This window comes from Lampris incognitus, chromosome 1 (assembly GCF_029633865.1).
Source record: "Lampris incognitus isolate fLamInc1 chromosome 1, fLamInc1.hap2, whole genome shotgun sequence".
NCBI classification, from domain to species: Eukaryota; Metazoa; Chordata; class Actinopteri; order Lampriformes; family Lampridae; genus Lampris; species Lampris incognitus.
The window spans coordinates 117,092,719-117,119,438 of NC_079211.1; the positions used below are offsets into that span (position 1 = coordinate 117,092,719).

Below are 26,720 nucleotides of genomic sequence, written 5' to 3' on the forward strand. Positions count from 1 at the left end.
TTGAAGAGGTTGTAGCCTACCATGTGTGTCTTCTAGTACATGTGGAGTCACCAACTGCTACTTTTTCACCTGCCAACTGCAGGTTTCTCCAGAGGAACATAGCCCATGCAAAGGCTCACATATCATCCCTAGGTCCAAATGCAGCTCTGCAGGAGCCCCTCCACCTATAGCAATTTCTCATTGCAATGGCAGAACACATTACCCCTACCGGCTTCCCACCTGGAACAGTGATATAAGTGTGCTCCCTGCGATGATTGGCTGAGGTTTACACCGTTAACCTCAGTATTAGGTTTTAGCATATTAGTTCCATGCACCCAAAACAACCTCTTTTTGCATCATTGTTAGTCACGCACTACTATCAACGTTCACAGGGGTAGCAGCAAAATTAATTAAAAATGAACAACAAAAATACGATTTTTTTTTCTAGGATTTTTCAATAATCTCTAACATTCCAAACTATAATTTGGCCTTTTTTTGGTGTATGTATTGGGGGACCTTAATAACCAAAGGCTGGGAGATTTTGATTTATTTATTTATTGCAAGTAGCATTAAGGGGGGGGGGGGGAACAAACCAAAAAAAGACATTACACACGTACTTGTGGTAATGGGTGACCTTTTTAAAATTGAGATGGTTTTGATGTGCCTTTCTCAAATATCAACATCAAACTGTACAAATACAGCAGGGATTGATTTTATTTTCATAGTAAGAATACTGATGCCCTTTATTCAGTCAATTTATTTGATTTTCTTACCTGGATTATTGAGCATGCATCAAGAAACAAGATGCCCTTTATTGTCCAACCTTCAATCCATTCATGTAAAGACTTTGGTCTCAAACTTATTACTGCAGAACTTTTCAATGTCTGAGTGAGAGTATAAAACTTGAGAATGCAGTATGTGTTAGAAGTCTACTTGTTATTGTGGAATTAATGACAGGCTTGTCACTGGTTCTCCAGGAGAAGGCTGCCCTCTCAGCCAGGCTGGAGACAATGATGGAAGAGAGCATGAATCTGTTCCAGAGGAGAGACGATCACGACGAGCTGAGGGGCTTCCAGCAGCAGGAGCTTGCTAAAGTGAAACATATGGTATGTACACAAATACGCTCACCTGTGCAGGGTTTCCTACAGAGATATTCAGACCCCCCCAGGAGTGGCAGGTGGCTGTATAACATCTTAGACCCAACAATATGCCTAACTTTTCCTAACGTACAAATGCAAAAAAATACAACATACCTTTATTGTAAAGAGTGGGCTGGGCTGTGTAATGTATACATTTTTAATAATAAAGTGAGTAAACACTCCATTCCAAATCTGCTACACACGTACCTTACAAACAAAACAATGACGTCATACTGTAGTGACCGGGGGAGGTGGTCGCTTTGACTGTTGGCGGTTCTGTGCTGGGGGAGCGCAATGGCTGGTGGGACTGTGCGTGTTAGATTTAAAATTGTGTTTTAATGATGTGGTGTTCATGTTGTGGTTATTCTTGTGTTGTTGTTTTGGGGGTTCGACTCAAACTAAATAGGAGACTGTTTACTGACTAACCGACTGTTGGACTGGGACTGATGTTGCCACTTGGGACATGGGGGCGGGGGACTCGTTACATTGTTGTTAGTTCTGGTCCATTCTGGCCGGTATGAATAAAAGAGCACTCCTGGGGTCGTGCGATGTACAGTGCATCCAGAAAGTATTCACACCCCTTCACTTTCCCCACATTTTGTTATGTTACAGCCTTATTCCAAAGTGGATTAAATTCCTTTTTTTTCTCATAAATCTACACACAATACCCCATAATGACAAAGTGAAAAAGGTTTTGTAGAAATTTTTGCAAATTTATTAAAAATAAAAAACTGAAATATTGCATGTACATAAGTATTCACACCCTTTGCTATGACACTCAAAATTGAGCTCAGGTTCATCCTGTTTCCACTGATCATCCTTGAGATGTTTCTACATCTTGATTGGAGTCCACCTGTAGTAAATTCAATTGATCGGACATGATTTGAGAAGGCACACACCTGTCTATATAAGGTCCCACTGTTTACAGTGCATGCCAAAGCAGAAACCAAGCCATGAAGTCAAAGGAATTGTCGGTGGACCTCCGAGACAGGATTGTATCGAGGCACAGATTTGGGGAAGGGTACAAAATAATGTCTACAGCTTTGAAGGTCCCGAAGAGCACAGTGGTCTCGAACATTCGTAAATGGAAGAAGTTTGGATCCACCAGCACTCTTCCTAGAGCTGGCCGCCCAGCCAAACTGAGCAATCGGGGGAGAAGGGCCTTGGTCAGCGAGGTGACCAAGAACCCGATGGTCACGCTGACAGAGCTTCAGCATTCCTCTGTGGAGATGGGAGAACCTTCTAGAAGGACAACCATCTCTGCAGCACTCCACCAATCAGGCCTTTATGGTTGAGTGGCCAGACGGAAGCCTCTGCTCAATAAAAGGCACATGACAGCCCGCTTGGAGTTTGCCAGAAAGCACCTGAAGGACTCTCAGACCATGAGAAACAAGATTCTCTGGTCTGATGAAACCAAGATTGAACACTCTGGCCTGAATTTCAAACGTCACGTCTGGAGGAAACCAGGCACCTCTCATCACCTTGCTAATACCATCCCTACAGTGAAGCATGGTGGTGGCAGCATCATGCTGTGGGGATGTTCTTCAGTGGCAGGAACTGGGAGACGAGTCAGGATCGAGAGAAAGATGAATGGAGCAAAGTACAGAGAGATCCTTGATGAAAAGCTGCTCCAGAGCGCTCAGGATCTCAGACTGGGGCGAAGGTTTACCTTTCAACACGACAACTCAGCACACAGCCACGACAACAAAGGAGTGGCTTCGGGACAAGTCTGTGAATGTCCTTGAGTGGCCCAGCCAGAGCCCAGACTTGAACCCCATTGAACATCTCTGGAAAGACCTGAAAATAGCTGTGCAGCGACGCTCCCCATCTAACCTTACAGAGCTCGAGAGGATCTGCAGAGAAGAATGGGAGAAATACCCCAAATATAGGTTTGCCAAGCTTGTAGCTTCATACCCAAGAAGACTTGAGGCTGTAATCGCTGCCAAGGGTGCCTCAACCAAGTACCGAGTAAAGGGTGTGAATACTTATGTACATGCAATATTTCAGTTTTTTATTTTTAATAAATTTGCAAAAATGTCTACAAAATCTTTTTCGCTTTGTCATTATGGGGTATTGTAAGTAGATTGATGAGAAAAAAAAGGAATTTAATCCATTTTGGAATAAGGCTGTAACATAACAAAATGTGGGGAAAGTGAAGGGGTGTGAATACTTTCCGGATGCACTGTATGGGGCACAGGAGTTGCAATTAAAAAGAAATCTCTGCCTCTCGACTCATTCTTCCACTCCGGCTCGCCACAATACTTTTCATTTTAGGTGGCAGCACCCTACTTAAAACATCTTCCCGCGCGCCTGTCTTCAGGTGTCTGGAAAGATATGCAAAATTAAATTTAAAAGATTATATTTGACCAATTACACTATTGAAAAGTTTTAGATGGAACACCACCAGAAATACATAGAACAAATACTGCTGTCTAGTCGTACAGTGTTTGACTTATGACTGTAGTTCTTCGCATACTTTTTTTTTTTTTTCTTTTTTTTTGCCAGACCAACAGGTCTTCTTCCAATTCTATCGCACTACACACAGCCGGGGTCACCTCTCAGGCCCAGTTAAGGGAACGTGGATGTGACCCAAGTGAGTGATGTCACGCTGAGAGCGTGCCACAAGAACACATGCTCTGAACGGCTATCCCCCTCAGGTCCTCTTTCAAAAAGAAGTGTGGCACTGCCATGGTGATAAATAGTGAGATTATTCCACCTGGTATCAGAACTGAAGGAGCTATCCGGATCAATTGGAAAACCTCTTCAAACTGACAACTAACGTCCAGTCAGAGATGGGCAGTATTTCAATTAAATGTATTTAAAATACATATTTAATTACTTTTAAATATTTTGTAATTTGTATTTTGCTGGACAGAAAAAATAACATGTAATTTGTAACAAAATACTTTAAGAGCTTGTGTTTGTGTATTTGAAATACTTAAAATACATTATTTAATATGTCATTTTATTCTCAATAAGAAACTTTTTTTTTTAATTTCCCCCCATTTTTCTCCCCAGTTGTATCTGGCCAATTACTCCACTCTTCCAAGCCATTCCAGTCTCTGCTCCACCCCCTTCCCTGATACAGGGAGGACTGCAGACTACCACATGCCTCCTCCGATACATGTGGAGTCACCAGCTGCTTCTTTTCACCTGACAGTGAGGAGTTTCACCAGGGGAATGTAGTGGCGGGGAGGATCATGCCATTCCCCTCAGTCCCCCCCCCCCCAAACAGGTGCCCCGACCGACCAGAGGAGGCGCTAGTGCAGCAACCAGGACAAATACCCACATCTGGCTTCCCACCCACAGACATGGCCAATTGTGTCTGTAGGGACGCCTGGCCAAGCCGGAAGTAACACAGGGATTCGAACCGGCGATCCCCGTGTTGGTAGGCAACAGAATAGACTGCCACGCCACCCAGACTACCCAAATAAGACACATTTTTATCCCCAGGTTTAAACTGTTGAAAAAAACTGTACAACAATTAGCCTAATCACAGTCTTTGGCTAAATGCAAGTGAATCACGTGACATGTCCTGTTGGGTCCAGCAACACACATTGTGAACTACCGTATTTCATTTGTGTTCCTTGTGACCAGTAGCTTGAGGAAAGAAGCTGCTTTGGTGTTTGGTGCAAGTTTCCCCTAAGATAAAGGTATGTAATCAACTTATGATCAGATATTGCACACTAAGGCAAGCTTTCTGATTGACTTTAAAATACAACAGAAGAAAAGAGCAATTGGCAAACAGACGTGCTCTAGAACTGGCGAATGTACTTACTAGCTAGTAATGTTAGCATACCAGCTAACGTCACAGACACGCTCAGGCAGCCTGGAACTGTGGCATCTCCTGCTTAGTCTTCATATGGGAAGCTTAATTAGTGAGATTAATTGTTAGCAACTTCTGTAACTCAGGACAAAATTAATTTCTAGCATAGTTACATGTAAACGTTTTATACTGGCCATTCTTAATAGTTTGGGAAATAGCTTGCACAGTTCTCTTGAGGATAACGATAGCATTTTACAGTGTTTGCTATGCCAGGGGATGGTCCGGTTAAAGTTCAGTTAAAAAAAAATACTCATAGTTTTAAGAAAGGAAGTCATGTGTCAATTAAAAATCTTTTAATTCTGATCTTCATTTTTTTTGTACAAAACATTTTACAATATGATTATAGAGAGTTAATACAATTCAAAGTGAATTGACTTCATTCCTGGATAATGCTTAAGTAACACATAAATGACTGCGTTTTAGTGTCTATTATGTGAGCTACTAGTGTTTTTTGAATGCTAGTTTTAAGTTGCAGCTGATAGGCCTAATCAATTTAAATGTGTCTTTATACATGTTTCTTTAGGTAGAAGTCAGTCATCTCAGGGGACTAGTGGCAATGATCAGAGTCTGGCCAGGCTGGCCCATCATCTGCAGAAGAAAACACCACACCAATGCTCAAATGCGCAGTGCTGGATGGGAAATACTTCCAAATAGTGAAGCGGATCCCAAACGGAAAGATAGAGGCTGAGTGTCAGATGTGTACTTACAAAAAGTTCATAATATGTGGCTCTCTTGCAGTGACATCAAATTTTTAAACCCACTTGAAACTAAGGCACCCTGACAAAATAAAGGAATTTGAAGACCACAAAAAGGAATTTGCCAGTGGGAAAAGCAAAAAACAAAAACAGGACCTCATAGAAATAAGCTACTCTGTTTGAACATGGTCCAAACCACTTATCCTGCTCTCAGGGTCGCGGGGATGCTGGAGCCTATCCCAGCAGTCATTGGGTGGCACGCAGGGAGGGAGACACCTTGGACAGGCCGCCAGACCATCACAGGGCTGAATGTAGTCCAGTGACACAAAATAAAATTGACTCTCTCGTCCCATCCTTTGTCACTAAAGGCATGTACCCGTTGGCCACTGTTGAGCATAAAAATTTATAGACTTGGTACAGGGACTTTGCCAAGGTGCTAAAGTTATGTCCAGGAAGACACTTGGGAGAAGAATCAATGAAGGCTTTGATAATAAAACAGCAAATTTGAAGGAGAGATTTAACTGCATACAACATGTTTTCACCACTGCAGATATGTGGTCAAATAAAAGAAGTTATATGGGAGTCACTCTACATTGGATACAAACAGACACGCTAGAACGTGAATTAGCTGCTCTTGCTTGCAGATATTTTCCCAGTCCACATACCTACACTTGCATTGCAGAACTATTGGAGGAAATCCATTCAGAATAAGGACTCACAACTGACACCATTGTGGCTACTGTAACTGACAATGCATCAAACTTCTCAAAAGCATTTTGAGAAGTTCAACATCATAGTCATTTCAGAGGAACAGGATCTTTTATTTGTAATAATAGATCTAGAGGGAGAAGAAGTGTCGTAGTATGCTATTATTCTGCCACCTCACGTCAGGTGTTCCACTCACCCACTGAGTTTGGTTTCAACCACTAACGCTAAAAGGGAAATTAAAGACAATTCAGCTCTCTCCAGGCTGAATTATTCATCCATGGCATAGTGTTCAGCCCTATGGAATGTTTCTAGCAGACCAAAATATACAGAAATACTCAATGACTTGACCAACCAGCAACTGAAGACACCCTGCATTGGTAGGTGGAATACTCTTTATGACTGTTTGAGTTAACTGACATTTCTTCGGGAGAAGCTTCTTGAGATCATGCCTGCGTTGCAACTCCCACCATTCAAAGAGGTAGAGCTTGATTTTTTTTGAGGAATACTGCAGAGTCCTAAAACCCATTGCTATTGCAACTGACTGCCTTCAGGATCAGACCTCATGCTACTATGGCGAGCTCATACTTACCCTCTTTGCTGTTCAAGCTAAACTACATGACCTGCAAGCTTCAAACCTGCAGTACTGCTTACATATCTTGTAAACCAACATAGCTGGCTTTGAGAAAGGTTCGGTAGCTTCTTACAGTTGAAGACTGATGTCACTGAAGACATCTTGGCTGCAGCAACCCACCCGTTTTTCAAGATGAGTTGGTTGACTCCCAAGCTAGCTGCAGAGAAGAAGAGAATACATCACCTGTTTCTGCACTCAGCTGAAGAGCTTGGCCTTGTGTCAGAAAGTGAGACTGCCTCATCAAACAACACTGAAGAGAATGAAGACGATTTCTTTATCTTCTCTGACCAGGGTATGGGTAAATTACTCTCACTTCAGTGTCTTCAGGTGAAATTGCAGTTTCCTAAATTAATCATCAAAAATTAATATTCATCAATTAAGAAATAAATGAGTAGCTAGTTTCATGTCATGTTTTTAAATATATTTTTAAATTAAAAATCCTTGAATTTAATTTAAATTCCTAACAACCTTGTATCCTGTTTGCCTCTACTGTTTCCAAATCTCAGCAACAGGAACTGAGAGCCTGCTGGGCAGAAAGATGTTGCCAGCCAAAGCAAAGCAGAGTTGGAGACCCTTCACTTACTGGAGGACCCCAGAAAAGACCTTTCCTCACTGATCAAGCTACTCTTTGTAAGATTCAACACCACTTTGCCATCATCGGCACCAGTTGAGCATCTCTTCTCCTTTGGTTTACCACCCTCACAGAAGGTGATTAACAGCTGAACTGATGGAGAAATTAGTTGTGCTGAAAAACAACTAAAACTGAAATATAGGAAAAAAAATGTCAGATATTAGTTTTGGTGAAAAACAACGAAAACAGAAATGTAAAAAAAAAAAGTCAGATGTTAGTTGTGCGGAAAAACAACAAAAACAGAAATGGAAGGACTGCAGTGTTAGGGAGTACACAAAGGAGTATACTCTCTTTTTTAGGTTGTTGGCATTGGGGGGAAGGGGGTGCTTCTCTTTCTCTTCTACTATTTTGTACTGTATCATATTCTGCTGTAATGATACTGTTATGTGTCTTTTGCACTCATTCAATTGGTTGCTTGTAAAGTTGGAGATCTCAGAAATTTACATACGCCACTGCACTTAGATTTATCTCTCTTGAAAAAGGCCTCTGCTAAATGCCCAGTCTCCTCATCTTCTGAAAGAACTAGTGCATCACTGTGGCCTAACTGTTCAGTTCCCCCAGTTGCATTTCAATTGGCTGTTCACTCAGTCAGTCAGTGGGTGCTTAGACTGACAGAAACCATCCAGCATGCACCCCTGAATTTGCAGCCTCCCACCTCCAAGATTTCCTGATTGGCCACTTCAAACCTATGATGTGGGGAAATTAACAGCTCAACTTTTCAATGTAGGGGGGTTAAGGTCAGAGGCTACTAAATATCTAAAATGTGATATCACTTTGTATAGAATGTATTTTTGTTTTTTCAAATGACAAATTACTTGTATTTTAATTAAATAGATTTTCTCATACCAGTATTTTGTATTTTATTTTGATACGTTTGATCAGTAAGTATATGTAATTTGTTATAAGACATACTTTTTGATGTATTTGTGTCTATCTGCGTGCATTCAATAGATTTGAACCTGTCTTGGATATTTGGAGCTATGGGTTACTGACATGGGTTACTGATATGGGTTACTGGTTAAAGCCATAGAATTTTGGGGAAAAAAAATGTTTTAAGGCTTCAACTGCCCCATTGTCTGTCACTGCCAAATATTGGTACATAACCATGCACACATCCTGCAGCCACAGTAAAGTTGCTTTAGAGACGGTTTTTTGCATTGCTACTAGATTGAGAGAAAAAGTTGCAGTTGTTTAGGGCAGCACAGTGGCGCAATGGTTAGTGCGGTCACCTTACAGCAAGAAGGTCCTGGGTTCGAGCCCCGGGGTAGTCCAACTTTGGGGTCATCCCGGGTCGTTCTCTATGTGGAATTTACATGTTCTCCCCGTTTCTGCATGGGTTTCCCCTGGTTGCTCCGGTTTCCTCCCACAGTCCAAAGACATGTAGGTGAGGTGAATCGACCATACTAAACTATCCGTGTGTGTGTGTGTGTGTGTGTGTGTGTGTGTGTGTGTGTGTGTGTGTGTGTGTGTGTGTGTGTGTGCATGCCATGTTTAACTATCCTAATGGGGACCAAATGTCCCCATTAGTATAGAAAAACCAGAAACTACCTAACTTGTGGGGCCATTTTATGGGGCCCCACAAGTTAAAGGGTCTATTTTACGGTTAGGACTTGGTTTTAGGGTTAAGGTTAGAATTAGGGTTAGGTTAAGGTTAGGGTTAGACATGTAGTTTGCGTGGTTAAGGTTAGGGTTAAGGGCTAGGAAATGAATGTAGTCAGTGAGGGGGCCCCACAAGTATAGTGTTCAGTATGTTTGTGTGTGTGTGTGTGTGTGTCTGGGCCCTGTGATGGACTGGCGGCCTGTCCAGGGTGTCTCCCTGCCTACCGCCCAGTGACTGCTGGGATAGGCTCCAGCATCCCTGTGACCCCGAGTAAGGATAAGCCATTTGTGTAATGAATGAATGTTTAGTTTCTCTTTTTACGACCATTTTGATTGTTTTTTGTTTTATTAAATAGCTTACAATGTAGAGAAATGAAAATGGGTCAGGGGATGTGGGGTAAATTTCATATACTGGATTCAAATGTGGCATTACATGATAGCTGGCCCAGTGTGATGATATCCCTGCCTATTTTTCTGGCTGTAGTTGTTGAGGAAGGAGGAACAGCTGAGCCAACAAGATGGAGCACTCCAGCAGAAAGAGACTGAACTTCAGAAAGCCAAGCAAGGAATGGCTGAAGTTGAGAGGAGTCTCCAGGTTGTGCTACAAGAACATGAAGAAAGCTGTAGACTCAACACTGAGTTGGAAATAGAAAGGTAAGAATCAGGGAAGGAAGCCAAGTTTGTGCTGAATTCCTGAGCTTTGTAGCCATGGTATGTTTCCATCCATTTGCAAATGGATTTTAGGCAAGAATACAAAGTGATGAAAAAAAAGAAGCAATGGCAGATCAGGTGTGTTGCCATCAGTTTCATTTACATGGAAAAAAGGTTTCCGAAGTATGCAATTATGTCCTCCTGATAAATGGATGGTCTTTTAAGAACTGATAAGTATGGAGTAAGTTGGTACTCCTTTCATGTCAGTTAATGTTGACAACATTTCATAGTACCTGAAGACAGGTCTAAAGAAACCATTGGACAGTATTGTAACTCACCAGCAAATGGCACTACAATCATAACGGGAGCCTCACATTTATAGAAGGTTGTCGTTGATGCTTTAATTACAAACCTGGTAGAGCCATTTGAAAGCTGATATTTGGCCATGCATGAGTTTCTCTATTGTGGTCTCTATGCTTTTATTGGTGGATAGCTCACGAAAACGATGTTCACATACAGAGCTTCTCTGTCATTTTGGTAACAACTTGAGAAAACAATCAGTAGGATTGCATGTGGAAAGGTCAGTGGCTTGAGGGGTCAAGGTTCTTTTATTTGAACTTTCAGTGCAGTGCACGGTGCACTCTTGAATACTATTAAGTACAATGGCCGAGGCATATGCAAAGCCATTCTTACTCTGTAATGTGAATGCTGCTTTAGAGTAAGGCTGTGTATTGGCGAGAATCTGGGGATACGATACGTATCACGATACAGGTGTTACGATTCGGTGTATTGCGATATATTGCGATACTCTTAAGAAATTCGATTTATTGTGATTTCATAGGCCTGTGTTTTTTGTGCTTATACTTCCTGTCTCAGTTTACATTGTTGCGTTGGAGTGGAAGAGTCAAATGGCTGAAGATGGATTACAACATTGTTATCTAGCGGTCATGGGGTTACACGCAACACAAAATGTTTCTCACAATCCTTTACATGTAAACAATTAAAAAATCGATATAGTGGTTTTGAGAGTCGATACAGTATCACAAAAGATAATATTGTAATACTCGAGTGTATCAATACTTTAGAGTTGCATAGTTTAGTTGATAGCCACTGAACAGCCTTGCATTTATTTACATCATATTGAACACTGAGTGAAAGACTAAGAAAAAGGTGTGTTTAACTACAACAGAAAGTGTTAAGGAATCACTGTGGGTTGTTGTATAGAGAGATGCTACTTGAGGTCAGAGAGGAGGCAAACAAGAAGATCAACGATTTAGAGGGAAGGGACCGGGAATTGCAGGTGGTCATTAAGCAAGTGTCTGAAGACTTCCAGAAGGTGAGTATTAGTACACAACCAGGTAATAATCCCTCTTTGTATCAACTTCAATCACACACTTCCGTTATGAATAATTTAATGCTGTTAACTGAATTAAATGCTCACATTTTTCAATGCGTGTCTTCTCAGTCTCAGGAAATGGTGACATCTTTAGAGAGGTCCCTCCATGTCTTACAGACTGAACATGATGCCCTTAAACTACAACAGCAAAAGGTTAGATCAACATTTAACTTGGGAGTATCATCTGTAGAGTTGGCACTTAAAACTGTAGACCCTGGACAGGAAATGGAATCCTAAAGTTGAGGGAAATGACCAGTTCCTCTTTAATATGTCATTTTAAAATGGAAAAAATACATAACCAACACTTTTTTGGACTGCTCAGATTTCTGAGACAGCTGTCCAGTCTAGCTGTACGCAGTTTCCACTGACCTGCCATTGAACGGTGGTTTAGGTCATATTACTACTGAACACCTTAAATATGCCAGTACGAGGATAGCTCCTCTCCTTGCTATTTGTTTTACTGGCTTTATGATCCATGGCTTGTTACCAGACTCAGTGTTTTCTGAAGTGTTAGTGCCAGTCATTAAGGACAAAGCTGGTAAAGTATGCAACCTAGATAAGTACAGGCCTATAGCTCTAGCCAGCATACTGTCAGAAGTCCTAGAAAGAATCCTGCTGGATAGAGTTCATGAGTTTATCAACTCCACGGTAACCAGTTTGGTTTTAAAGTTAAACTGACTTACGTATATATGCCTTAAAGGAAATTATTAACAAATATAGAGGCCAAAACTCATTGGTTTTTATGTGTTTTATTGATGCTTCTAAAGCTTATGACCGTGTTAATCATAGAAAGTTGTTTGTTAAATTGAGTCAAAGAGGGGTGCCTAAATACATTGTGAGAATTCTGCCTTATTGGTATGCTGACCAGACTATGCAAGTGAAATGGGGTAATAGTGTTTCAGCCCCGTTTGGGGTTAGCAATGATGTCAGACAAGGGGCAATTCTGTCTCCAGTTCTCTATAATTTATATACTGTCCAAGCAGCTGAAAGCCTGTAACACTGGGTGCATGATAATGGCAATACCTTGATGAACCAAATTATGTATGCAGATGACGTTGTCCCTGTAGCGCTGGTCTCCAGCAGCTCCTTGATATAGTCTCTGTGTATGGTGTGGAGCATGATATCAAATACAATGCTAGTAAGAGTGTTGTCATGATCTGCAGAACCAAAGAGGTCACTTATCTAAAATTTCCTGATTTTAACTTGTCTGATAATAATCTTGGGGTATGTAATAAGGTGAAATATCTTGGACATTATATTGCTGAACAAATGACAGACGATATTTATAGGCAATGCTGCATGATGTATGCACAAGCAAATACTCTCACACAAGTTTGGTACATGTTCAGTTAGTGTGAGGATGTCTCTGTTCAGAGCATACTGTACACCGCTTTATACTGCACACCTGTGGTCAAACTACATATTGTACAACACTTTATACTGCACACGTGTGGCCAAACTACATATTGTACACCACTTTATACTGCACACCTGTGGTCAATCTACATATTGTACACCACTTTATACTGCACATCTGTGGTCAAACTACATATTGTACACCACTTTGTACTGCACGCCTGTGGTCAAACGACATATTGTACAACACTTTATACTGCACACCTGTGGTCAAACTACATATTGTACACCACTTTATACTGCACACCTGTGGTCAAACTACAAAAAAGCAAGCTTACAGAGGCTTCGAGTAGCTTATAATGATGCTATGAGAATACTACTAAAAAGACCTAGATGGTGTAGTGCCAGTGGAATGTTTGTGACTGCAGGAGTCAATACTTTTCAGGTTGTTCTAAGAAATCTTATGTATAAAGGTATTTGCTGGCTCAATGACTCTGATAATGTAATCATCAACAGTTTAACCAATATGAGATTCAGTGCCACACGCTACCAATCCCGGCAGTGGGACCACTGGTATAGCTGCCTTCTAATAAGACACTGATTTGTTCCTTTTATGTTATTTTATTGTGTTTACTTGATGTGTATTGTCTAAGGTTTATCTTTTACCAGTGGTTCTTATCCTTTATGGCTTTCTTCTTTTGTTTTTACCTTTTCTTTGTCTGTTATGGATCCTGAGTCTGCAGTAAAGTTTTGAGTTTGAGAATAGCAGCATGTGTCTTGTACTTTTGAGAGATTAAGTTCTCTGCACTACAGGAACATAGAATTCAATGTTTTAGAAATGTCGAGATTGCAGGAATTTACACCAGTGGGTGGGTCAAGTACCAGAAAATGCTGGGTTCCCCTGGTCTAAATCCTTCAAGGTGATTTGCAGGGTACATGTGCAGATCTAGAAAGTAGAAATCGCAAAAGAAAAATATCGAAACAATTTTGTGCTGTCGTCACCCTGAGATGATGAAAAGTCTGGAAGTTTTAAGTTGAACATACAAAGGATCCTACCTTCAAATTTATTGTCCGCTATTGATATATATTTCCCCTGGCCTCCTCAGGCTGCTGTGACAGAGGAGGAGAAGGAGCGTGTGTTGGGAGACCTTCAGAAGAAGGTGAGCTCTCTGGAGAAACGTCTGCAAGAGGACTTGAGCCAGGATGAGCACCTGCAGGAATTCCTAAAGGAGGTAAAAAAAGAAAGAAAAAAAACCCTGTTGAGCAGGCTCTGTCTGCATCCACTTGTGGAATATGCTGGAAAGAAAAAGATCTGTCATGGGTGAGCACTTGTGTTTTGGTTCTGTTGTTGGTTATTCAGAAGTTCACCCTAGAGCAGAGGCTCGAGGAGTCCAGGATGGAGCTGCTAGAGGTGCGCACTAAAAACGCTGATACAGTCAGCACTCTGGATGCACAGGTAAAGAAAGACGGCCTCTTGACGTGAACATGAGTAAGGTACATTTTTAACTCTGTTGTCTTTGAAAGGGGAATCGAATATTACGTCTAGGGCTAGTTGTCTTCTTCTCAGCTCCTTTTATTGTTACTGGTAGTAATGAATCAAAAGGTCTCAAAATATTGAAACTTGTTATTCCCAGTTTTTCATGTGTACTTTCTGATCTCAGTTAGCAAGAATGGGCTGCAACGTTACTGAGCTACAGACTCTCCTACGACACAAAGATGACTCCTCCACAGCCTACAGAGAGAGAACAAATGCACAAGTATGTAGCACCTAAGCATGACGACTAATGAACAAGTATTATTGTATAAACTGTAAGTATTATTGGGCGGCACAGTGGCGCAACAGTTAGCGCTGTCGCCTCACAGCAAGAAGGTCCTGGGTTCGAACCCCGGGGTTGTCCAACCTTTGGGGTCATCCCAGGTCGCCTGTGTGGAGTTTGCATGTTCTCCCCGTGTCTGCAATGGGTTTTCTCCGGGTATTCAAAGGAAATCGAGTGCAACTGGACTTGGTATATATCCGTGAAGACGTTTCGCCTCTCATCCAAGAGGCTTCATCAGTTCATGCCTTTCTGACTAGACGAAGCTAGTCTGACTGGCTGGTGATGAAACTCAGATATTTATCCTCTTTGGAGTCGTTATCAGAGCTAATGATGTCCATGGCTCTTTGTGTTCTGATGTTTAGCAACGCACATCGTTATCAGAGGTATTGATATGCATGGCTCTTTTGTGCTCCGATGTTTAGCAACGCCCGTCGTTATCAGAGGTATTGATATGCGTGGCTCTTTGTGATCCGATGTTAAGCAGCGACGGTCGTTGGGGGTGTTAGTTTCGACTTCGTTAATGCTCCATTCAGTGGTCATGAGTCGTTGGAGCCGTTAGTGACCAACTGTTGTTCTTCGGTCATGACCCTTTGGATAACCATGACCTGGATGAATGAGAACATTCACAGACACGTTATCTCCGGGTGCTCTGGTTTCCCCCATCATCAAAAAGACATGCATGTTAGGGTTAGTACTCCTGTCTGTGCCCCTGACCAAGGCATGGCAAGACGAACTGGAGTTGGTCCCCGGGTGCTGCACGGTGGCTGCCCACTGCTCCTAGCTACACAGCTAGGATGGATTAGATGCAGAGCATAATTTCCCCACAGGGATCAATAAAGTATCTCAAAAAAATAATTATATATATACACACACAAACATGATGTTAGCTCTTTCTCATTCAGCCCGTTTCATGTACTCTCCATTACAGATAGCTGGTCTAGAGCAGCAAGTCCTAGAAAGCAGTGAGAGGCTGAGGAGAGCAGAGCTACTCATGGCAGAGGAACAAGAACACATGGTGAAACTGGTGAGTATAGAATGCATTCACAGCATGAAATAACTTTCTGTCAATACACAATATAATTCAACAATGTCTGTTTTATTAACAAAGGAAGCTGTGAGGGCAATTCATATTTGATGGTTGCTTACTTTTAATCTTTCACCATGACCTTACATTGCTTCGATAGATGCTTAAAGTCCATGTGTAATAGAACAAAGGTGGTCTTATAAAGTGTCTTCTCTAGGTGCACAAATAAGGGCCTATTGTTAACTGTTGGCTGTATGGGAGACTCACTGAGTATAGCAAGTGTGTACACGCTAATTTCAGAAGTGGTCTCGGTGGATGAGACCTGGAAGACATGAGATAAGGAGGGGAAGAACGCACAACTGCCCTATAAGATAGACTGTACTGTATTGATCGGTGCACATTGAAGCACCTGGGCTTGGATGTGTCTGTTCATTGAACATATATTAAAGTCATGTGACAATACTGTAAGAGATTTTTGTCTTGTTCCTCATGTAATGTCAGAGTGGAATTAAATAATTGCCACGACAGAAGCCAGTAACAATTTTTTCAGATATGGTCAGCTAGATATCTGCTAGAGGAGACAACTTTACTAGTGACGCACAAACCTAACCAGCACCTGGCCAAAGTTCCTCCCTAATGTGATTAGATTTCGGTCATATATCTCCTACTTTTATCCAGAGAATTATATGATTTATACGCAGGTAAAGGCTCTGTGTCTTGCTAAAGGACCTTTGACAGGAAGAGTGACTCTTGATTGACACATCATTTGGGAGAGGATTCTGTTTAAACTACTCACAGAGGGAAGGCTTGTGCCTGTCAGTTGTTCAGCTGCTCACAGGAGAAACTGCAGCAGTGTTAGTGGCAGACATCAGTGGTCGGCATGTGAAACTGTATGGCTGTGAAACAGAGTTAAGTTAAAGTGTATGTTTTGATGACTAGGGTTTGCAACAACCATGTCGTATATATGTGTGCCCCCCCTCCCGCACTCGTGATTCCCTCATTGGCTGCTGGCATCTACTCTAAATCTCATGAATGATGTTGGGTACTCATTCAGAATCTGACAGCAAGGAAGTGGTCATTGCATCCTGTATTTTCTCCACAAGATGAAACTGAAAAGGTCAGCGTATCAGTTTAGGACTTTTGTTGGACTATCTTTATTCAAAGATGAGGTCGATCTGGAATCTCAGCTCAAGGATTTAGTGATCACTAGATCAAAAGGCTGTTCAGCACAAGTAGAGCATCTGCTTTTGACTGCTGTCAGCTGACCGACCAACTGCCATCTGATTTATGAAACGTGTTATGAACAGGCTGACTGTGTCTGTTATTCTAAACCCAAGTATATTATGTTGGAAATGAACTGCCTGATTGAACTCGCATCAACTCTGCTCTGAATGCATTTTCTCTCTCACTGATTTTTTCAAACATTTTATATGTTAAGCAAAAATGGTTTGTTTGATTAATTATTGAGGTAATAGAAGCGAGTTTATTGTGGAATTCATCAGACAGTGTTGCTGTGTATATTGGCTGTATATTGGAGTTAAATTACCTGTCTCCCTGTATACAACCAACTTAACAATCAACACATGAACAACTTAACATTTTCAGGAAAGATTCCCTCTGGCACCATAGACATTTCATTGGTAGTCAAACCCTAGGAAACACCGCAGAAGACTTAAAGTCCCCAGCTAATTTGGAAAAGATTCAGCATCACATAGTATTTAATGACACGTTTCACAGATCACTTGTAGACAAGCACACTGATTCAGACTACAGTCAGAACCAGTGTGCACACATTTGCCAATGAGCACAGACTTGTCTAGATTCCATTCATAAAAATCAAACATATTTTATAATCTCGTGATAGCTGTGATTGGTCAAAGGCTCGATCAGGAGGTGAGCAATATGAATCTTTTTTTCTTTTCTTTTTTTTCCCCCCACCTTTTTTCTCCCCAATTGTATCTGGCCAATTATCCCACCCTTTCGAGCCATCCCGGTCACTGCTCCACCCTCCCTGCCAATCCGGGGAGGGCTGCAGACTACCACATGCCTCCTCCGATACATGTGAAGTCGCCAGCCGCTTCTTTTCACCTGGCAGTGAGGAGTTTCACCAGGGGGACATAGCATGTTGGAGGATCACGCCATTGCCCCCAGTTCCCCCTACCCCCTGAACAGGCACCCTGATCGACCAGAGGAGGTAGGGCAGTGACCAGGACCACATACCCACATCCGGCTTCTCACCCTCAAATACAGCCAATTGTGTCTGTAGGGACGCCCGACCAAGCTGGAGGTAACATGGGAATTTCAACCGGTGAGCCCCATGTTGGTAGGCAATGGAATAGACCGCTATGCTACCCGCACGCCCGAGCAATGTGAATCTTGACCCCTGCACACTACAAATTAACGCGCGCTGACTGTCTTGCCCTATTTTATACAGGCTCTACACGATCTGGGTTTTAATGGGCCTTTGAATCTAGTGTGCTCCTGGCTTTACAGTGTGTTAATGTGTGTGTGTGCATGTGTATGTGTGTGTATAAACCAACTGACTGGTGTATTTTCCACAGCAAGCAGAGTGGACTACAGACAGGGCTGTACTGGAGCAGCAGGTCTTCTCAGAGCAGCAGCAGGGCCAAGAGAAGGCAGGCAGGCTGGGGGAGCAGATCTCTGCTTTGCAAGCCGAGAAAGAGACGCAGTTGGCCAGCTTCCAAGGCACGATTGTGAGTTCTGCTTGTCAATATCAGTCCCATTATATTCACCTTTTGTGTCAGGTATTCCACCCATCTAATTACAACAGGTGAATGTAATTAACTACCTGGTGGAACAGAAAACTTAGGGCACAGGGGGTCCTTGAGTACTGGATTGAGAACTACTGATCTAGATGATTCTGTGGCTCGAAAGAATAAATTCAATGCCTGTTAATTTTGGGAAAGAAGCATGTCTGTCTCTGGTGTGTCTTCGGGGAGGTATGGCCGCAATTTGAATCTGTCTCAAGCTCCACCCCCTCCGCTGAGCCGGGGAGGGCTGCAGACAACCACATGCCTCCTCCGATACATGTGGAGTCGCCAGCCGCTGCTTTTCACCTAACAGTGAGGAGTTTCACCAGGGGGACATAGTGCGTAGGAGGATCACGCTATTCCCCCCAGTTCCCCCTCCTCCCTGAACAGATGCCCGACTGACCAGAGGAGGCGCTAATGCAGCAACCAGGACACATACCCACATCCGGATTCCCACCTGCAGACACGGCCTATTGTGTCTGTAGAGACGCCCGACCAAGCCAGCGGTAACTTGGGGATTTGAACCGGTGATCCCCGTGCTAGTAGGCAACGGAATAGACCGCTACGCTACCCGGATGCCTGACACCCATGTTTTTTTTTACAAGGGATTTTGTTTCAAATTTAAAAAAGGGGAATAATCTGTGTCTCGTGTGATTTTATTGTTTCTTTTCCTACCATCTGATGCAGTCTCCTGTTGGTTCTGTGTGTCATAGGATGAGCTGGAGCAGGAGAGGGCATCCCTGCTACAAGGCAGGGACAAAGCAGAAGTTACTCTGACAAGATGCACAGAAGAGCTGGAATATGCCAGGGTCAGTATCTGTTTACAACAGATGGCATGAATAAGATAAATAACTGAGATTTTCTCAAAGCTGCTATGATAAGTTCTGGATTTACATACTCGTGGACAGCACAGTTGCCCAATGGTTAGAATTGTTGCCTCACAACGAGAAGGTATAATGCATCCGAACCCCAGGCCATCCCAGGTCATTTCTGTTTGCATGTTCTCCCCACGTCTGCGTGGGTTTTCTGCGGGTGCTTCGGTTTCCTCCCACCATCAAAAGACATGCATGTCTGACCAAGGCATGGCAAGAAGAACTGGAGTTGGTCCCCGGGCGTTGCATGGGGGCTGCCCATTGCTCCCAGGTACATTGTGTGTTGGGATGGGTTAAATGCAGAGCATAAATTTCCCCCACGGATTAATAAAGTACATATAATCTTTCCTCCAGGCCCCCTCCTGGAGCTAGACCTGGGAGGGGAGCTCGCTGGTGAGCGTCTGGTGGCCGGGCCTTGGCCCATGGGAACCGGTTGGGCTCAGCCCAAAAAAACAACATGGAGCCACCACCCCGTGGACCCACCACACGTGGGGATGAGCATTGGGGTAGGGTGCAATGCAGGCCGGGCGGCAGGCAAACGTGGGGACCGGGTCGTGTTGACTTCCAGCATTGCAGATTGGTCCTCGGGACATGGAAGGTCACCTCTCTGGCAGGGAAGGAGCCTGAGCTGGTGCGGGAGGTGGAACGGTATCAACTAGATATAGTTGGACTCACCTCCACACATAGCATGGGCTCTGGTACCAAACACCTGGAGAGGGGCTGGACTTCTTACTTTTCTGGTGTTGACCAAGGTAACAGGTGCTGGGCGGATGTGAGGATACTCACAAGTCCCTGGTTGAGCACCGCCATGTTGGAGTTCTTCCCGGGTGACTGCGAGTCGCTGGGGGAAAGGCTCTGACTGTTGTGTGTGCTTATGGACCAAATAGCAGTTCGGAGTATCCGGCCTTCTTGGAGTCTCTGGGTGGTGTCCTGGATAGGGCTCCGCCTTGGGACTCTATAGTTCTGCTGGGGGACTTCAACGCTCATGTAGGCAATGATGGAGAAACCTGGAGGGGCGTGGTTGGGAGGAACCCCTCCCCGATCTGAACCTGAGCAGTGCCTTGTTATTGGACTTCTGTGCGAGACATGGATTGGCCATAACAAACGCCATGTTCGAATATAAGTGTAACCCCTTTTTCACTGGCGGACAACGCCAAGCACATTTAAACAAGACAAAATCCTAATGCTACCAGTTACTAAAGTGTTACAATACAATCCAATGGCGCAACAGGATCCTGAATTCTCAGCGGTGGAATGGTGAGTTGGCTGAACTTCCTGTGTACTAGTAGGCTAGTGCCACTAATGACAATATTAGTGATAAATGATAATAGAAATAATTAACCAATATAATAATCAATTTAGTAGCGCGGTGCCTCCACTGTGAAAATACTACACTTACCTAAGGCTAGTGAATGGTGTATCTTCCCAGAATTAAACAAACATGTGAATCAGTTATAATAGTGGTGAATGCAGATCTTATAACCCTGCTGTGTTCTGAATTACTGTACAATCTTATTACCAGCACCCTAAAAGTAACCTAGGCTTTGCATAAGCGGAAATGAGCTGTCAATACACCCGAAATATAATTAATAATAATAGGATTTATTTGATAATAATGAGAAAGAGAGAGAAAGAGAGAGAGAGTACCACACGAGTGTAGTATTGTTGCTTAAATAACCAAACCGAAAGAGCTACCTGAAACCTAGGTTCAAGCTAGCTGTAGCTTTTAGCCTAAGTAGTGTTACAGACCAGTGTTAGTAGCACTAGCTGTGAATCGCACAGCTTAACACCCAATGAACAATAGCAATATGCTTAAATTGATAACAAATTATTGACATCGGTACATTAATTGAAATTACACAGGGTGTGACAACCGGTCACAATAAACAGGAAGAAAAGTATCCAAAGAACACAAAAATACCCAGCGCTTTCCGTTGGGGCCCGTTGGTGCACATAAAACAGCTCTCTGAGCTGAGGGCAAGGCAGCAACCGCTACGATGCCCAGGCGATGAGATAAAAGTGTGTGTGTGTCAGTATAAATGCAATGTCAGGTTACTCACAACCCATCGCTCCCTCGACCGGGAGGCTGTGTGCAGTCCAGAGGATGGAAGGCATAGTGCTAGCCTAGCAGCTGGCAGGTGTCGGCTCCCCGTTAGCGTCCTCAGCCACAAGATGGCCACATGTTGCAATGATCAGAAAAGCCCTGGTGAAGATGGGGATCCTCCGGTGGGCCCAGCACCGGAGAGCAGATGAAGCGAGTCTTCTTTGGACAGCAGACAGGTCCCAGGAATGGAGCAGAGCGGCTCACCTAGTTTGCTCACAGTCCAGCGCAGCCCGATGACTTCTTGCTAGCCTCCACAACTCAAGTCGGCGAACACACTAGCACTGGATGCTAAATCCACTTAGCTAGCTAGCGGCTACACTGGCTCTAGGGCATAGACAAAATAATCGTAATACTAAAAAAACAACCACACAAGCAAGCATATGACCGCGGGCCAATCGCAACCCTCCTGAACTCAAATGTGGGCCTAGTACACGGGCTGTGTATAAAGTCTCTGCGAAACTGGTACTGAGATGGAGCAGCAGAAAATGGACCTCTCTCCTGGTCGTACTGGCTTGGACTCAGCCTCCTCTCTCTCCGTGAGGAGATAGAACGTTGACATCCTCGCGATTTCGCGGGCATAATAACTTTACACAATATCATTGGATGATAACAAAATTCAAATAAAAATACAAAGAGCAAATACATTTCATTGGTTTACATGTTTAGAAACTTATAAGAACATAGTAAATGCTTAAGACACAAAGCATGCTGATAAATGAAGTACCACAAAGTAAGTACAGTAAGCAGTATGCTAAACAGTACAATGTCATAACATATGCATTACAATAAACAGTATTATACCAGGCCTCTATTTACATCCTAGGGGCTTAGGTTTTAGAGGTCCTTACACTCTCCCTCCACCAAATAAACAGCATGCCCCCATGCTGAGTCACACAGGCAGTAAGAGAAGAAAGAAACCCAATTAAAAAAAAAAAAACAACTCACCCACCAAACCCACCAAATAAATAACATGTCCTGCCCATACCAGGTCACATACTTAATAAGGTGAATAAGGAAGAAAAGAAAAGAAAAGAAAGAAATTACCAAAACAACAAACATAGTCTAGCACTCAGAAACTAGCTATGTGTGCAATGGCAGGAGTGCATGGCATAAGCACAGGTGTGGGTGCGCATTTGTTGCAACAGGAGTGTGGGCTACACCACCAGGCATGAGGCTGCACTGGCGCTATGTGTGATGCGACTACATGGTTCGTACCCTGGACTCCTAACTCTCCATACACTAACCTATCAGTAGGTTTCCTCGTCCGTTGAGACCTTCGTACTGCAGGTAAGGACTCTGAAGAAACTACATCAGAGGCATTTGGAAGGGGAGCATCAGAACTATAGTGCTGGTTAACAGGTTCTTCAACCTCCACTATATTGTGTGAGCTGACACTAACCCTCTTACTAGGTGAATGCACTGGACTGGAACCTCTACCCGCAATGGAGACACAAGGCGCTGCGGAGTCTTAACTCCATCACAGGCTGCACATCCTGGATGTTTACACACAGAGGAGCGTTTTGCACTGCATCCTCAGCATAACAAACAAACTCAGACTCAGAATCGCCATCTGAGAAACTGAACCGTTCCTGAGTTACAGGAGTCAGAACTTCAGGTTCAACGACTCTACGCTTATCCTTAGCTCTTCTACGCCTGACAGCTCTAGGGCTGGCAGCAGGAGTGGTGTCAACCACAGGACCCAATCTTACCTCCTGTCCCAAAGGCAAGATGTGGTTACAGTGCATCACTTTGACTGGCCCATCATCCACAGGTTTTAGGTGGTACACAGGAAGATCAGCCAGCTGCCCATCCACCACATAAGGACAGGAGCTCCACCGGACTGCAAGCTTATGCTTCCCTTTCAAACCTAGATTCCGAATCAAAACCCGATCCCCAGGACTCAGACTATGATAACGGACTTTCTGGTCATAACGCTCCTTGTTGCTCTGGTTCATCCTATCCACGGAAGCTTGCACTAGCTGATAAGCAGTTTGCAACTCCTCTTTCATCTTTGCCACATATTTCATATGTGACGCAGACGATGTGTCATCAGACGAAACACCAAAACAAACGTCTATAGGGAGCCGAGCTTCCCGACCAAACATTAAGAAATAGGGTGAGTACCCAGTAGCCTCATTAGGTGTGCAATTATATGCATGCACCAGGTGTGCAATGTGCTGGCTTAATTTGACTTCTCATGAGACTCCAGAGTACCTAACATATCCAACAGGGTCCTGTTGAATCTCTCAGGTTGAGGATCACCCTGTGGGTGGTAAGGAGACGTCCTAGACTTCTTTACACCCAACATGGACAACATCTCAGTCACTAGCCGACTTTCAAAATATCTCCCCTGGTCAGAATGTACACGCGTAGGTAAGTCATAATGGATAAAATACCTCTCCCACAGAGTCTTTGCCACCGTGACAGCTGTCTGGTCCTTGGTGGGAAAAGCCTGGGCATAGCGTGTGAAGTGGTCAGTGACCACTAGCACATTGCAGACATTCCGAGAGTCAGGCTCAATCGAAAGAAAGTCGATGCAAACTAGATCCATGGGCCCAGAACTCTGGATGTGGGAGAGAGGAGCAGCTCTTTGCGGAATAGTCTTCCGCTTGATGCAGCGTTCACAGGACTTGCAATAACGTTCAACATCAAGTTTCATGCGAGGCCAATGAAACCTGTCCCGCACCAAACTGTATGACTTGTCAAACCCCAGGTGACCAATGTCATCATGTAACATCTTACAGACAAGACTGTGAAAACGCTTTGGCAGGAGCAGCTGCTTAACACGCTGGTCCCCCTTTTTAACTGTCCTATACAGCAGCCCTCCTTCAATAGAAAACTTGTCCCACTCCCTTTTCAAGAGCCTAAAATCTGGGTGCCTAGTCTGGATACTGCCAGCAGGTTTCTTCAGACTAATGGCATGCCACACCTCTCCTATGAAAGGATCTGTCTTCTGAGCCTCCTGAAGCTCAGGAGAACTGAGAGAGGGCATCTGATCAGTCACTACCACAGCAGCATTACAGAACACTTTCGGAATGGCTGACTCATGATTCCCAATCTGCTTGACAACACAGGGGAACAAGGAACAACCTGCTCACTGTAAGGACACCACCTGACAAATGGCTCGGACACCAGGCGCTGGAATTTCTTGCCACTCATCATCAGGGGACAGACTGAGGTGAGGGCGTCTCGACAGCGCGTCTGCATCAACGTTTCGCCGCCCCGGCCAATACTTCAAGCTGAAGCTGTAGGTGGACAAGGCTGACAACCCACGGTGACCAGTGGCATCCAGCTTAGCTGATTTAGTTATATAAGTCAGCGGATTATTGTCAGTCCTGACCTCCAAAGTGGCCCCATAAAGATAGTCATGCAGCCGGTCAACAATAGCCCACTTCAACGCTAAAAACTCCAGCTTATGAGCTAGATAATTCTTTTCCGAAGGGGAAAGACTACGGCTGATGAAAGCTACTGGGTGCAAACTGTCAACATGCTCCTGATACAGGACACCACCTAAACCGTCCAAGCTCGCATCTACATGCAACACATACGGCTTTTGGGGGTCTGCAAAGGCCAGCACTGGAGCCCGAGTAAGCCTCATCTTCAACTCCTGAAAAGCAGACTCACACAGGTCGCTCCATCTGGGGCCAAACGGCTCAGAGGGCCAAAAAGAAGGTTTAGAGTCCGGGGACTGGGATCTCACTGGTTTCTTCTTGACACACGACGGACAGCCTTGCAGCAACTCATTCAAGGGTTGACACAGTGTGGAAAACCCCTTCACAAAGCGACGGTAATAACCGCAAAAACCCAGAAATGACCGCAGCTCAGTCACCGCCTGAGATCGAGGCCAAGAAACAACAGCAACTATCTTGGAAGGGTCAGTGGCTATACCGTCCTGTGAAACTGTGTCCAACATAGTTCACCGATGTCCTGCAGAACTGACATTTATCCAGAGATAGTTTCAGACCCTCATCTCTCAACCTGTCCAGAACCTTAAGGAGCCGTTCCTCATGCTGCTCTAATGTGTGTCCGAACACAATCAAGTCATCTAGGTACACCAGAACTTCCAGGAAATTCATGCCCCCGACAGTCCGCTCCATGACTCTCTGAAATGTGGCGGGGGCACCACAGATTCCCTGAGGCATCCTCTCAAACTGATAGAACCCCAAAGGACAGATGAAGGCGGTTTTCTCCTTATCAGCCTCACTCATGGGAATCTGGTAGTAACCAGATCTTAAGTCCAAAACAGAGAACCACTTGCTGCCAGAGAGGCAATGGAGGGCGTCCTCAATTCTGGGAACCGTGTATTGGTCAGGGATGGTCCGCTGGTTAAGCGTTCTGTAGTCCACACACATCCTGACCTTTCCAGACTTCTTGCGCACAACTACAATAGGCGAGGCGTACAGACTCCTGGATTCTGAGATGATGCCATTCCCCTGAAGCTCTTGCAAATGCTTTCGCACATCCTCTAAATCCGCTGGAGCCAAGCGGTGAGACCTCTCTCGAAAAGGCCGTGAATCATTTAACCTAATATCATGCATGGTGCTTTTGGAACAGCCCACTTCCCACTCATGACAGGAAAACACCTCTTTTCGCTGCATCATCTTCTCACAGAGGCGCCGCTTGGCCTCCTCTGGCATAGGAGAAGTGCCAAAGTCAAATGAAGGAAGAGCTGAGCACACCGACATCCTCAGAGCGGCTAGTGGACGGAACCTGCGGCACTACTTCAACTGGAAAGAGGTAAGCGAGGGGACTTCCTCTCTTCACCACTAATTCCCTAGAGGAAACATTCCTTACAGTTACTGTAATATGCCGACTAAACACAACAGAGACAGGATGAACTTCAGGCCTCACTTGTAGCTCAGGGACAGATGATTCATCACTGGTAACAGCCTGGTCTACAAGCACAGAACACTCACTAAAGGTACCAGATAATTTAGGCACGCCGGAAAGCTGCAACACCTGGCTAGGCTGCAGGACAACAGGTTTAGGCTTTGTAAACCACACAGTGCCATGCTTGTCCACACAATCTTGCACGATACCAGTGTGTTGGAGGGACTCAAAAGCCTTTTTAATGACCGCGTGTATTCTCAGAGTGCTGAGAAACCAGTCTCCTGCCTGTTCCCTACAAGAAGCAAACAACTTTCTCACTACCTGAATGTTTGTGCCAACCAAAATAGCTATCCCCTGATTGGTCTGAGGGTCGGGATACAAAAGAGCTAGTGTGTCTACCACCTGAGGCACTCCAGTAACAGCCTCAGTAAACTCAAGCCTGAGAGACAAGTAGCCATCATATGGGTATTTGTGACAGCCAGGGGTGACTGGCTGACTTTAATTTGAGGTAAGCATTGGGTGGAATGGATTTTGTGTGATGGAGCTCGACGCCGTTCCATCACTGAGCTCCGCTTGAAGTTTCCCTGTGGCCGTGACCTTTTGACCAGCTTCTGATGCACCAGTCTGAGGTTCTCAGAACGCGTACACTCTCGCTTGGTGTGACCGTCCTCCCCACACTTATAGGCAAAGA

At 44.1% G+C, this 26,720-nt stretch overlaps 1 protein-coding gene across 3 annotated transcripts in view; it reads left to right on the forward strand.

The window, feature by feature from the left end:
* Positions 1 to 26,720, forward strand: part of golga1 (golgin A1) — a 51,112-nt gene that overhangs the window by 12,379 nt on the left and 12,013 nt on the right. For all 3 annotated transcript variants that reach the window (XR_008810366.1, XM_056281578.1, XM_056281589.1), the window contains exons 7-16: positions 957 to 1,085; positions 9,693 to 9,862; positions 11,084 to 11,195; positions 11,325 to 11,408; positions 13,718 to 13,843; positions 13,972 to 14,067; positions 14,273 to 14,368; positions 15,357 to 15,452; positions 18,014 to 18,166; positions 18,937 to 19,032. Coding sequence is in view for 2 of the 3 variants with exons in the window: in XM_056281578.1 (XP_056137553.1) it covers positions 957 to 1,085; positions 9,693 to 9,862; positions 11,084 to 11,195; positions 11,325 to 11,408; positions 13,718 to 13,843; positions 13,972 to 14,067; positions 14,273 to 14,368; positions 15,357 to 15,452; positions 18,014 to 18,166; positions 18,937 to 19,032 (1,158 nt within the window). In the remaining variant the exon portion in view is untranslated. The remainder of the gene's footprint in view (positions 1 to 956; positions 1,086 to 9,692; positions 9,863 to 11,083; positions 11,196 to 11,324; positions 11,409 to 13,717; positions 13,844 to 13,971; positions 14,068 to 14,272; positions 14,369 to 15,356; positions 15,453 to 18,013; positions 18,167 to 18,936; positions 19,033 to 26,720) is intronic.